This window comes from Rhineura floridana, chromosome 10 (genome assembly GCF_030035675.1).
Source record: "Rhineura floridana isolate rRhiFlo1 chromosome 10, rRhiFlo1.hap2, whole genome shotgun sequence".
Classification (NCBI taxonomy): domain Eukaryota; kingdom Metazoa; phylum Chordata; class Lepidosauria; order Squamata; family Rhineuridae; genus Rhineura; species Rhineura floridana.
Genome location: NC_084489.1, coordinates 36283576 through 36298173, shown reverse-complemented (window position 1 = coordinate 36298173; position 14598 = coordinate 36283576). Strand labels below are relative to the sequence as shown.

Below are 14598 nucleotides of genomic sequence, written 5' to 3'. Positions count from 1 at the left end.
CCCCCACAGTCTGAACGGATGCAGTCCCAGGAACTGTGGTTTTATGGTCTAATTTTAACATGGTCACATTAGCTCTGTGACATTTATTCCCTTGGCTTCTCTAAATTCTTATGGCTTCTCTGTATTCTTGATTATTGCTGTGATATTTAATCTTATGATCTCAGCTTTGAAACTATTTTTTAAAGTTGTTTTATTTGCTGGTTTTTCTGTTTTATCAAAATTTGATTTTTTTATCTTTCATGTTGCCCATATAACTGTTGTTATAGTCAGTGCAACTGATAAATGGAATAAATGAAACTAAAAATAAATACATAAACAGGTCTGTTATGTTATTATCTTAGTATGTAGATTAGCCTTAAGTTAATAAATAAAAATAATTTATTAAGGGATCCTTTCTGACGAAAGACTTTTAAGCAGATTAGTGTGTCACGAGCTACACTAAAAAAATGGTCCCGATAGGAGATGTGTCTCATGAAAGGGAGGCTGAGCATTTTCTCATCATTTTTTATGTCATGTTGAAAGAATCCACATGGAAACGACATAACACATCTAACCACTAATGAGCCTTGATTTATTTATCAGGAATAATCAAGAGGTCACAAATAGCACACCTGTAAAGCATATTTAAATGAGATACCATACTGCACAGGGAAATAAACAAAACAGCTGCTGTTGTTTTCTGACCTGCCACAGTATTGAAGAACTAAGGCCAGACTGAGAAGGGTACACAAATGTAAAGTGTTTTTGCATGTGGGGCTAAAACACAGAGATGTGACATGATAGCAGAGTGTCTTTTGACGAGGATGGGCTCTTGAAAGTGGAGGCATTTCAATAGGTTAGACAGTTAGACTGAGCATGTTTACTTAACACTCAAAATCAAAGACAATGCACCTGTAAATAACAGTACCAACAAGTTGTTTATAGCTAAAAGGAATTCTTCAGGAGTTTCTCCCAAGAGGTTACACAGATTCTCTCTTGCCTGTCTTCCATATTTGTTCCCGCTTGTTACAGACAATACACCTTTGTCCCTATCTTTCGCATGAGCCACAGACACCTTAAGATTTCAACCTCATCATCACTGGGACAATGAAAGAATTTCAGCCTCTCACAAGCTGATGGTGACATAACAACTAGGAGCTGGATTCCTTGCAGCAAATCCAGAAGGCAAAATTATTGGAAGATCCAGACTGTACTTCAGGTGACAGTGATATAATCAGCCAACAAATTATTTTTAATTGCCCAAGTCGGATGCAGTGATGTCTTATCTTACTATATAATAAAAATGTAAGACATTATGCCATCATGCAGCAGGACACGACAGCAGAGTGACAAGACACAAAGATGGCTGACTGGGTGCACAATGTCTGGGGCTGTGATGCAACAGCTGGGGCAAGTTGGTTTGGGTGGAGAGTGTGGGTGCCTGGGGTGAGGCAAGCAAGGGAAAGAGAGAGCGGGCAGGTTACGTGGCAGCATCTACAGCCTGAGTGGGTAACTGGGCAGGAGGCCAGCAGGCTGGCGGTGCCGGCGGCAGTGCAACAGCCAAGGCAAGCAGGTGGAGATGGGGAGTGTGGATGCCTGGGAGGGCAGCAGTTGGAAGGGGGGTGGCGAGCAAGCCAGCAAACAAGTGCTGTGAACTGCAGTGTGACTGAGCCAGGGAGAGGAGACCGAGCAGACAAGAGTGCATGGGCAGTGGCGCTTGGCAGCGGCTACTGATGGCCTGGCTGACCTGCTTCATGGGAGGCCTTGTGGTAGGGATAAGACCTCCCAGGATTGGCTCCACGGATCACCCAGGCTTCTGCCACCGCTGTCTACTACTCACCCCCCCCCCAGTCATTCGCTGGCTCATTGGCAGAGCTTGGAAAAGTTACTTTTTTGAACTACAACTCCCATCAGCCCTAGGCAACATGGCCACTGGATTAGGCTGATGGGAGCTGTAGTTCAAAAAAGTAACTTTTCCAAGCTCTGCTCATTGGCTTGATCTCTAGGCCATGTGCTCCAAAGGTCTACAGAAGGAAAGGGAGGGGTTAACAAGGTCTAAAGGGTGAGAGGTGGGGGAGTTTGGCAAAGGTAGGCAGGGGTTTTAGCGAGCGGGGCGGCAGCCACTAGTTATTAATATTTGTGTGTGGTCGGGCTTTGATGCCTATTGCAATTAATATAATCACTCTCTTAAATAAAAGCTAAGAATATGGATGACAAGAACAAAGCATTACCATTTTCTCTACTGGCTCCAAGGCTTCCATACCCCAGACCAGTGTCCTATTTACTGAATCTTATTACTCCAAAGGTTTACGAAACTGAACTTGTTAATTTCTTCAGTATCATTTTTATGTCACCTTGAGCAGCCAGAATGATTTCTGCATCAGATAACATAAAGCACATATTTTGAGAAGAGAGCTAAAACCTTCCTGTTTTGTGCTGGTGTGTGCATGGTTGTCAGTTTCAATAAAGCTCCAGTCAAGACAAATAGCTTAGGCATCACCATCCTGAACTTCTTAATGTATGCACACTGTCTGTAGCCCAGATACGTGACGGATTCCAAGATGTGTAACTGAAAGAACCCAAGAGTGCCAGCATCTCGCATAGTCAGGTATATTCAGGAATTTATACTATCAATACTGTAGCCTTGATGAGGTCAGTCAAACTACTGCCTTACAAGTAGCCTGAGGAAAGGAAGTTACCTTCCTAACACCCTCCATTTCTTCCTGCCTCCATGTTTCTCCTGCTCCCTCTCACTGCATGGAAAGAGCAGAGATTAGGGAACCTAGCTAGCCAAAGGATCCCACTCTCAAAAGAAGTACTGACCTGTGGGCCAGGAGGTCCTGGAGGGCACAAAGATTCTACACACGTAGATTGTGTTATCTGAAGCTCTTGACATAAGTTGTTCAGATTCAAAGACAACAACATCTAAGAAGTTAAAAATGAGATTATTACTAAATGCCATAGTAGAAGAGTAAACCTTTGATCAAGCACACTTCACACTGGTAGGTCATTTTTATCCACTTTCTTGCAAGGATTGACTAGATATTTATTCATCTTCTGCACAGGACTATTGCAAAAGGAATTCCAGCACTAACTATATAACATATCCTCTTCTGCGGCGAAAGTAAGATACAAGTCTATTTTGCTCATAGCACAATTTGCAAGTAGCAGATGCTTCCAGAAATAGTTTCTTCTAAGAGTGCAAACTGCATGACAGTATAATACAGATGGTATGAATTCCATTATAATAATCTTTAATGGGCATGCTGTCACTACAAGAAACTAAATTCTGCTCCTTACAAAGTCAGTGGGAAAGGAGTTATATCAGGTAGCAGATAAACACAGAATCTAAATCAAATTATTCCATCTATAATGTTGCAATTATAGAACATATAATTCTCTAGAGCTAGACAGGAAGTGAGACCTAGATTTTCCTGCACAAATTACTGTTTGCTGAAACACTAGCGTTTGGTCATCAAGATTGCATACAAATATTGCATAATGAAAAACTTTTCAGAAGAAGTCACCATTTCATTTCAATTATGCATTGTAGCTCAAAAATACATAAAAGAAATCTTCTACTCCACAACCATTCCCATAGGATTCCTCTTGATGGATACACAGATTACACCCCTTACTCCATACCTCATTTCCACATAAATTGCTGAGGATTACATGAGGTGTTATGTGTCCAGAGTTCTCATGTCCAGGAGGTGGGAAGACGGCCTGTTCTGGATGGGGTTGCTCTTTCCTTGAAGGAGCAGGTCCGGAGCGTGGGGTATTCCTTGATCCAACAATGTCACTGGAGGTTCAGATGGCCTCAGTGGCTAGGAGTACCTTTTTCCAGCTCTGGCTAGTTTGTCAGCTTCAGTCACTTATGGACAAAGAAGACAGTGCTCCATGCTCTGGTAATTTCTAGACTGGATTATTGCAATGTGCTCTACATGTGGCTGCCCTTGACAACTCGGAAACTTCAACTGGTCCAAAATTCAGCAACCAGATTATTGGCTGGGGTTCCTTTTAGAACTCATATAACCCATTTTAGAACAGCTGCATTGGTTCATTTCGAGGCCCATTTCAAGGTGCTCACATTAGCATTTAAGGCCCTAAACGACTTAAGTCCCCAATATCTGAAAGACCACCTCCTTTCCTACAGGCCCTCTTGCTTGTTGAGATCAGCAGAGGGGGCCCTTTTGGTAGCTCTGCCACCCTCAGAATCTCATGGGGTAGTAGTCCAGGAGAGGGCATTCTCTGTGGCAGCCCCTAAGTTGTGGAAGTTCCTCCTCACTGAGGGCGTCTGGCAACTTCATTGCACAACTTTCAGCAAATGATGAAGATGCACATCCTTACTCTGGCCTCCAGCACCTGAGATGTGTATTTTTAGGGCTCACCCTATCACTCTCTGTCTCAACTGTTAAGAGTGCAAAAGTCTTGTGTAGGATGACTGGCAAAGCAATCTAATGGAGTTGCTTGTGATGAAATTCCATGGTTGTTACTCCATCATATCCAAAGCTCTGCCTGCTCACTGCAGCCAAAATGGGAGGTATGGCCTTTTCTTTCTCATCTCTTTCTTTTAACCTTTCCCACCATCTTTCCTTCCCATTGTCACCAATCAGAGGAAAATTAATTACACCTGCTCTAGGGCTGGTGTCTTTTGTGAGCATGTCAGGGTAGCACAGGGACTAGGCATCCTATAGGTGCAAGGCTGCCCCTGACAATCCTCTTTCCCACCCCCACTGATGGAACACCTGTGGAGCTTTTTGTGGGTGTGCTGGAGGCCTCCACAGTCCTAGGTGAGAGACTTCCCTCTCTCTTTCCACTCCGGCAATGGAGTGACACTTCTGCCACATTCAACAGCAGTCTTTACCCAGCATCCAGCAGTCTTTAGCCAGGTTTACCACTGCACTCTAATTTATTTATTTATTTATTTATTTATTTTATTTCATTTTTAAACTGCCCATAGCGAATAGCTCTCTGGGCGGTGAACAAAACAAGATTAAAATACAATATTACAATAAAATTACAATAAAATCAGCAACAAGTTAAACAAAAAAAAAATTAAATGAAACACATTGAACATTAAAATGCCTGGGAGTATAGCCAGGTCTTAACCTGGCGCCTAAAAGAAAGTACCGAAGGCGCCAGGCGTATCTCCACAGGTAGGCTGTTCCACAGTTCGGGGGCCACCACAGAAAAGGCCCTAGATCTAATAACAATCCTCCGGGCATCCTGATGAGTTGGTACCTGGAGGAGGGCCTTGGATATTGAACGAAGTGAACGGGTAGGTTCATAGCGGGAGAGGCGTTCCACAAGGTATTGTGGTCCCACACCGTGTAAGGCTTTATAGGTCAAAACCAGCACCTTGAATCTGGCTCGGAAACAAATAGGCAGCCAGTGCAGGCGGGCCAGGACAGGTATTATATGCGCAGACCAGCGGGTCCTCGTTAACAACCTGGCTGCCGCATTTTGCACTAGCTGAAGTTTCCGAACGGTCTTCAAGGGCAGCCCTACGTAGAGCGCATTACAGTAGTCCAGTCTAGAGGTTAATTTGCTTGAAAATGTTTCACATTATGTACTCTTGCAAACAAACAGTTCTATGATGCTGTCTCACTTGTAATTCTCAGCTTCTTCATTCAGATTTTTTATGATTACTTCATTTTCTGGACTCCTTCCTGAAATGACCTAGCAACTCTGCAATGTGGGATGGGCATGGTGACTGATTGAGGGGTAAAAAGGAAAAGTGGTGGACTTATTTTGTTTAATTCTGGGTGATGTTCCTTCACTTGCAGTAAAATGCCAAGAGACTGCCAGTAAATTACACAGCAGGACAAAGCTCCGGAGGTCTTAAAACTAACATCATGTCAGAGAGTGGGAAAAACACCAATAAAGAACTCTGTAAGAATATATTAGGAGCTGGACAGCACTGCACAACATTTTGTCAAGAAACAGGCTCACCTTGGTATTTCAACCATTGGAGACACATGTGCCAACAGAATTTGAGCCTATGCTTTTTTTTAAAAAAAATGTACATTAGAAGCCTAGAGCTCATCTACACTGTGATTTAATGTGTATTTGGTGCTACTCACATCTTTTTAATTTGCATGGTTCACATGACATTACTGGCAAACAGAAGCTATCACGCAGTTCTCCCCCTGTAAATCCGCACCAACCCAATCCACTGATAATACGAAAAGTTTAGAACAAAACAGCTCCACTCCGCTCCACATGTCTTTGAAGACAGTTTGCTTTGATGTTTTTTAGTGAATGGGTGAATCATCACTTTCAGCTCTTCCCCTTTCTCCACCCACTAATTCTCCCATTAATTCCATTTTGTTTCTGGTGGTTTATGCAGCACCTTCCGATTGCTCTGTTCTCATCTCTTCACAGTTTGCTGCAGACCTCCCTTCTTTCCTCCCTTTCTCTCAGAGTAAACTTCCTTCACTCCTTGTAACTAGCAATGGGAATTGCAATTGGATTTTATCATTCTTTCTCATATTCTCTATCTTTGCATAGAGAATTTTGAAGTAACATCTCTCCATGCCTGGTTTCCAATTTCCCCCCTAAAAAATCTAAAGTAGTTTTTTTAAAAAAGTCACCTCAAAAATATTAATATTTTAAAGAAAATATCAATATTGATATTGATATTTTTCTCAAAATATTAATATTTTGCTAAAATATCAAAATATTGGTATTTTCTTTAAAATATTGATATATTTGTTTTTCCAGCGGGTAAAGTTAGAGGGTGGAGCCACAAGGAAACAGTGACACTAATCTTTCCCAGAGGAATGCCTGCCTGTGTGAATGGAAAACAACGGATTTGAAGCTACCATTGAGCATGGTGTGGACCTTGCAAATCTACTACGATGGTAAAAGCAGTGTATTTGCTACGAAGAAATTTTCCCATGTGGATAAGTCCCTAATGCCTACTCCTAATGCTATATTGTAGCATGTATATTAGGCCAAAGCTATATGGGGGTTTATTGAAGGTTGTTGAGGGGAGGGAGGGCTAAGACTCGAAGGAGGGAGGTCTTTAAAAACCACAAGAAGCTTTTGGAATAATGATAGATGTATGTATACATTATATATGTACAGCACACCCCTGACCCTCAAATGTTTACATTTACAGCACAATCCTATCCACAGGTTACACACACTAGGTGAAAATAAGACATCAACACCAGTGGATAAAAGCGAACACATCAGTGTGAAAAATGAACCCTGGCATAGTGACAACCCAGGGCTGGTCCTCAGAAATCTTACACTAGCAAAGTACCACTGGTGCAGAGGGCAAAAGAGGGCAGAGTGGGGGAAGAGCAAGAGCTAGATGGGATCCTATGGTTCAGTGAGTCCCATCTCCATCACTGATGCAGTGTTACATTGGCAAAAGAAATGGTGTAAATGAACATATGCTTTCTAATTGAAGTCAATAGGCAACAGAGAATAGCCTCAACTTCCTCTTAGGCCAATCAAAGGCGTTTTGCTGCCTGAGACCAAGGGCAAAATGCCCTCCCTTCCACATTCACAAACTAACCAGACTGGCAACTGAATCTTATGTCAGTACTGGTGATGGGAGTAGGCTATTCTAGGGGCATAGGGCAGGTTGCATGGCACATACAGCTTTGACCACAAATGCTGTATCACCACTCCCCTCCCCCAGCATCGGGAGGCAGTAGGGAGAAATTGGGGCACTCTAGGAGTCAGGGGGGAGAAAATAGAGTGCTAGGCAATAAGAGAGAGAGAGAAGGTTAACATGTGAGTGCGCGCACACATTTCTGATCTAGTAAAAAAAGATACTCTTGAAATTGCATAATTTTTAATGCGTTCCACTCCCTACAACCACCATCTCATCTCATGTGTCAATTGACTGAACTATAAAAAGCATGGATCTGGTGTTTTCCAGCAGTGCCACGGCACAAAAGCATGGATCTGAAGCACAGGTCTTTAGGGATCCTTATTAATTTTTACAAAAGGTTCCCTCAAAATCACCATCAGATCAGAAGTAATCCCTGTATCTGAATATGCATTCTCTGATTTGTTTCTGGTTTCGTTGTGTCATCATATGTAAAAATCAAGAAGATCCTGTTTCTTGGATCGATGTTTCTGTGGTGCTGGCAAGCACGAGATGTTTGGTTTTCACTATGCCATCTACCAGTTTGCTTTAATTTGATACTGCTTTTTTGAGGACCCCACGTAAAATCATGAAAAGTCAAGCGGATCCATTTTAATTCTGCTGGATCTGTCTTTTACCCAATCCATGGAAAAGCGAAGTGTTTGTGTGAGAGTGTGTGTGTTGTGTGCATGTGCATGCACACTTTTACTTTTTGTAGTTGTGTGCGGGGAGAGATGCAACCAATGAAGTTTATGTCCACAGTATTCTCTCAAAATTCCAAATGTGCCCATGAGCAATCCCTGACCATTTAAAAGACTGAACATTGCACCTCTAACACATTACAGCTCCTGTTGCCAGGGCTTATGTCACTCTTTCCATAGCAAGATAGTTTCTTAGAACTCCTAAGGAAAGATTAGCAGTCATTACAGGAAACAGAAATACTTGAAGCCATACTTACAGAATTCCATCCCTGCTTGAAGTGTAGTAGAGGAAATAAAGGTGGTGGTGGTGGTGGTGGAGGAGGAGGAGGAAGGGCAAGGAAAGAGCACACTCTGTTATTAATCTGTTTCTTCTGGTTCAAGTGAGGCAGGGCTGTTGAAAAGAAACACTTCTCTATTGTAGGCAAAGAATGACAATTACGGTACTTTGAAAAATGCAGCAGGAGGCACAAGCACAATAAAATTCAGCATGCTTGCACTGCAGAAGTGCACAAGACTTGCCAACCATGCCAGCTAAGAGATCCTGGACTGCAATGATGATTCACAATGTTTTGCTGCCTGAACCCAAATGACACCATCTCTGCTAGGGCTGACACATCAAAAAGCCTTGCTGCAGCATTCCCGCCTTCATGCAGTACTTTGTGAAGACAACTTGTCATGAAGACAAGTTACTTCACCCTTCTGTGAGGCAAGACTGATCCTATGTGTGTGCATGTTGGGGAGATTGCAAGTTTTATGCTTTATTATTAGAAGCAGGAATAACATAAAATAAAGGAATATCTGAGTTCGCATTTCACACATTCAAGGCCCAGCAGAATTTAGTAATGTGTCTAATGCTTGCTGACACTCATTTAAGATTATGTTTTTGGTTATTCAAGCCGTATTTATGGGAAAAAATCCTCACAAGTCAAATTCCAGTTTAGCCACACATATGACCAGGGCCGGCTCCAGGCATGCCGGAGCCTTTGGGCACCAGCCTGCCCTGGGCCCCTCCGCTCCCCTTCCGTGATCCGTGGCAGGAACTGCGAGTCGCAAGACAGGAGCTTCCAAGCCACCCGCCATCCCCCCGCTTCACCTACCTTTCTCTGCTGTTTTTTGTGGCAGCGCACACTGTGCGCGCAGGGTTGCCATCAAACAAGACGGCGGCCAAGGTTTCCATAAGGGACTGAAGCCTCTGCCACCATCTTGGTTCATGGCACGCACGCACGCACATTGCTGCCATCAGCCAAGATGGCGGCAGTGGCTTCAGCCCCTTACAGAAACCTCGGCTGCCATCTTGAGTGATGGCAACCCTGCACACACTGCAAAAAACAGCAGAGAGAAAGGTAGATGAAGCGGGAGGATGGCGGGCGGCGCGGATCGCGGAAGGGGAGCGGAGGGGCCCCTCAGGGGCCTCCGTAGCTCCAGCGGCCCTCAGGCCAGTGCCCCACCTGGCCGCCCTTTAGAACCGGCCCTGCATATGACTCAGAGTTCTCTCATTCCTAAGCTATTATATTTCTTTCATCCCTCCCAAGTATCCCCATTACCTGAATACCCTTTCATAGTAAATATTAGAGTGGTGAGTTAAACTTTAAACTTTAAACATTTATTCTTTCCCATGCTGCCTTTGGGAGGAAGGGCAGGATATAAAAGAGAGCCAGTGTGGTGATACGGTTAGCGTGTTGGACTAGGACCTGGGAGACCAGGGTTCAAATTCCTACATGGCCATGAAGCTCACTGGGTGACCTTGGGCCAGTCACTGCCTCTTAGCCTAGCCTAACTCATAGGGTTGTTGTGAGGATAAAATAAAATGGAGGGGGGAGAACTATGTATGCCACCTTGAGCTCCTTGGAGGAAAGGCAGGATATAAATGCAATAACAAAACAACAATTTAAACTAAAACTGAACACATTCTAACAATTATTTTTATACAAATCTATATGCAGAGCTTACTTAACAATGGTCAGTTCATGCATTCCAGTTCAGTCAGTCAGTCAGTTTTTGTTACTGTGTATAGTCAATGGCTATCACAATATAATTCAAAAAAATGAACAAGATAATGAATCCAGGAGGAAGTTAACATATTAGAAATACAAACTGTATTACATTTTTAAGGTTTCCCTAATTATTTAAACTAAAAAATCCCTTGGCAGACAACACGTTCTGGCTACCAATGCATATAAAGATAACCTTTGTTTACATCACCAGTATCCATCTAATTTTAAAACTGATTCAGTTTTCAGAAAACTCTGAAAAGAAGAAAGGCAAAGCAAAACAGAATACAGCACACAATGTCTTCGTTCTGGCCTGATATGCACACACAGAGACAGTCCCTTATTGTGTACAGCATTGTTTCTTTGACTGGGAAGCACCAGTAGGACTTGGGTCAGTTTCAGGTGGCCTTGAGTTCCACAGCCTGCCCAGTGCCTCCTCACTTTGCATACTCCATGCCCCTAGCCATGCCATAACCTTTTGGTAGAATGCTAGAACCAGCAACTCCTTGGATGCTGCTTACTAAAGGTGGCCAGGAGACAGGGAAGTTCAGGGAAGAGGAGGGAAGGAAGGTATCTCTCCTCTGAGGGGAAAGGCTCAGAGGAGGTATTGAAGGGAATTAGAAAGAGAGATAAAAGGTTAATATTTGTGGTCATTATTATCAGTAAATAAACTGGGACAGAAAGGAAGGAGATAACAGAGGAAAGTGGTTATAGGAGGAAGGAGTGAATGTAAAACAACAAGAGACGCTAGATGAAATAAACTGGCAATTGAAGGGAGGGTGATAAGTTACAAGTTGAGTATAAAAGGAGAATGGGAGAAGAAATTTATGCTGGTCATTGACCGTAATGAAGATTGATTGATTGATTGATTGAATGGAAAAGAAATTACAGGAGATGGGCAACTATATGTGGGGTGAGAAGGGAAAAATATAAAAGAAAAAGCCTTCTCCACTTAAAGCCCTGGAATCAATGAATTCTGCCTAAAATAGGGAGGCTACCTCAAGGCAAATAGCTGTATCTAGCTTGAGGAAAGCTGAGCTATGGAACTCCTTGCCACAAGGAAAACACTGTGGCAAAGAATTTAGATGGATTAGGTATCAGTAGAAAGTAATGTCAGTAATTGCAAGCTGATTATGCCAAACTCTGCTTCCATCTGTCACTGTTTTGTGACAGGCTGTGCCCCATCCCACCATAGTGGGCGTCTTTCTCGCCCAAGGTCTCCTTCTTTCCACAGGCTGGAATCCTGCCACTGACCTGCTGGAAAGTGGGAGGATTCAATCCTGCTCAGTGCCAGGCGCTGCTCATTTGGGAACGGCTTCTTTGCATGCAGGGAAGCTGCTTGTGAAGGAGCAGCACCACACAAGATTGAACCTGCTTGCTCTTGGTTTGGGGGTAGAAGCAATGCAGCATCTCTTCCTGCTCTCACCCTCCTTTTGATTGTATGTTAAAAATGGAGTTTTAAAAACCTTTAACCCCAATGCCCGGATTGCTTCAGGGATGGATCCAGGGTGGAGTGGAAGGACCCTGGGTTGGCCCAGGGAGGTTAGCCTCTTTGGAGGACCCTGGATCAGGACCACAGGATAGATCAAGGGGGATGTGCACAGCCCTAGCCCATTCATTCATTCCAAGCTTTTCAGTGCGTTTTCCTGTCACTTCCCTAACCACAGTCTGTTTTTTTTAAAAAGTGAATTTGTTGCACCAGGGCAACAGAGTACTTTAATCCACTTTGATTGCATAAACCCACATTTCCAGTATGCAGTTGAATCCCTCCTGGAAACCACCTCCCCCCCCCTTCTTAAAACTTTGCTTTTGGCATGCCTGCCTACTACCCAGGTCCATTTGTTTTTAATTATAGCTAGCATATAGGACCAGTGAGTTGGCTGGGGGGGGATACAGTTCCTCCTGAGGAATAATCAAGAATCAGGATGGAGAGAGACTTCCATGGCATCAAAGAACATAGCTTCCACACAGGCTTGAACCTTCTTCCTCCCCCCAGTTTTAAGAAATGAAGCACTGCTGCCAATACTCTTAAACTAGATAATTAGGACTTTTGCCCACCTCTTTTCAGAATAGCAGCTTCTCTGAACAGATGGTAAAAATGTACTGTATCATCAAAAAGCCATTTTGAATCCTTCCACCTGTTCAGAAAAAAAGCAGGCAACCTGTGACACAGAGCGGGAGATTGTAGAAGAGTGTCCAAGTTGAAATTCAGTTGGGTCACAAGACAAACGCATAACTGCTATTAAAAGGCCATGGTATAACATAACTGCTATTCGTTACCTGGGACATAATCATGTAGTCAGTAGCATCTGTGTTTTTCTATTGCTCAGTGTCAGCCACAGGAGTTCCCCGATGAGAAAAGCTGCCTCCCTCTTGGATGCTGCCCCAGTGTTCTCTCACCGGGGCAATGCAGTACCATGATCCTTTGCCTGATGGGCCTAAGGGCACATGGAGTCTGTGGCTAGACAACTTTACTGTAGCAGCTACACTGCGGCTCTTACAGTATTATCTGCAAATTTATATTTATATATTTGACAAACTAGCTTTCAATAAACAGCTTAAAAATATTAATTGGTAAAACCAATATTAAAAGAACAAAGCTCTAGGGAAGAGGTTATTTCCACTCATCTTGAGGGTCTATGTGACAAGGCCAAGCCTATCATTGTTTATACATATATATGGGGGGTAGGGTTGTCAGGTTCATGGCCTGAGACTGATCCTGTATCTTTAGGAGAAGAGAAAGTCAGCCAAGTGCAGGTGTTCTTGCAACTCTGTAATGGGAAAAACCACAAGGTGGAATTCTCCCTTCCCCCTGCACAACTTTTAAAGATACTGAAGAAAAATGATGCTTTAAAGTGTTTTTAGAGCTTTTGTTTGCTGCCCTGGGCTCCTACTGGGAAGAACGGCAGGATATAACTCAAATAATAAATAAATAAAATAACATGAAAGCAAGTTATCTTAAGTACTGTGAAAAACAAAATATGAGCCCTGGATCCAGCCTCTCCCTAATATGAGATTAAGAAGTATGCAGAATAAGGATATCTGCAAAGTTTTACAGAAATCACTTGTCAGAACATATAGACTAACTTTCAGAAGATAAGTAAAGTCTTGCTTATTCAGCTACGCTTTTCAGGGATTAACTGTCTAAAGCAGTGGTTCCCAACCTCTCTGAGTATAGGACCCACTTTGTAACCGAAAATTTTTCGTGGCCTCCACTTACACTTGTAATTTTAGTATCTGTTAATTGAAAAAATACATAATGAAGCATTAAATAATTTATTTTATTATTTATTTATTTAGTAAATTTATATCCCACCATTTCTCCTAGTAAAAATGTTATTCATCACAAAAACAAATATGATTATATTTATTATCTGCCCTTTACCAGAAAGTCCCAGAGAAGGTTACAGCAATATAAACAACTTTTAACAAATTTTGAAGAAAATGAAAAGGCGATAAAAGTAAACCACCCAAACTGATGAACAGTTGATGTCAGGACATTTGGACTCTGGTTTCAAATGTTCCACCAGTATATAACGATGCCTCCTCTTTAGCACTTGGCTCAGGAATCTCCATATGACAATAATAATGTCTAACAAACAAAATGTCAACAGGTAAAGCTTTCCTCATACTTGTATTTCCATACTAGAAAAGGCTTGATTTAATTTATTTAATTTCTGCCTGCCACACAAATGTTAAAGGCACAAGAGCCTTGCTCTCTCCCAGTGCCAACCCTAAACCATGCAAAGAACTCAATTTAAAATTAAAAACAACTTAACACATTTTAAAATATACAACTATATAAAAACATGCTCAAATCCTTGATAAACAGAAACAAAAATACTCTGAGTATGTGTAATTTCACATTTTTAAACTTACTTTACCCATCATCTTTTTTGCTCACTTACCTACCTCATGGCTAGGCTATTGCCCCATTGAATTCTGTAGGACAAAGTGGTAAGTGGCAGTAACGCAGCCGAAGCTCTGCTCACAGCCGGAGTTCGATTCCAACGAAAGGAGGAAGTCGAATCTCCGGTAAAAGGGGTCGAGGTCTGTGATGTTCCTGTATTAATGTATATATGGTAAGTGCTGTTTGTATAGAAGATACATGGTAAGTGGAATGAAAGAGGAGGGGGGAGTAAATGAGCAGTAGAATGCTGGATGATTGGCTGAGTGTTTGGATGGCTGAGAGTATAAATGGAAGGATGACAGTTGAATCTGTGTGGATGTGAGTGGGTTGTTTTGGTGGAGTTTGGAGGTGGGTGTGAGTTGGTGTATGTCAGGAGAGTGTGGAGAAAGAGGGAGGTGGAGTTCGGAT

The 14598-nt window shown here is 42.6% G+C and overlaps 1 protein-coding gene across 3 annotated transcripts in view; it reads right to left on the bottom strand.

The window, feature by feature from the left end:
- COLQ (collagen like tail subunit of asymmetric acetylcholinesterase) overlaps positions 1-14598 on the bottom strand; it is a 69684-nt gene that overhangs the window by 33420 nt on the left and 21666 nt on the right. For 2 of the 3 annotated variants that reach the window (XM_061586004.1, XM_061586006.1), the window contains exons 2-3: positions 8547-8680; positions 2803-2904 (exon numbers count right to left, since the gene is read on the bottom strand). In XM_061586004.1, coding sequence (XP_061441988.1) covers positions 2803-2904; positions 8547-8680 — 236 coding nt within the window. The remainder of the gene's footprint in view (positions 1-2802; positions 2905-8546; positions 8681-14598) is intronic. The other variant, XM_061586005.1, reaches the window with a different exon arrangement.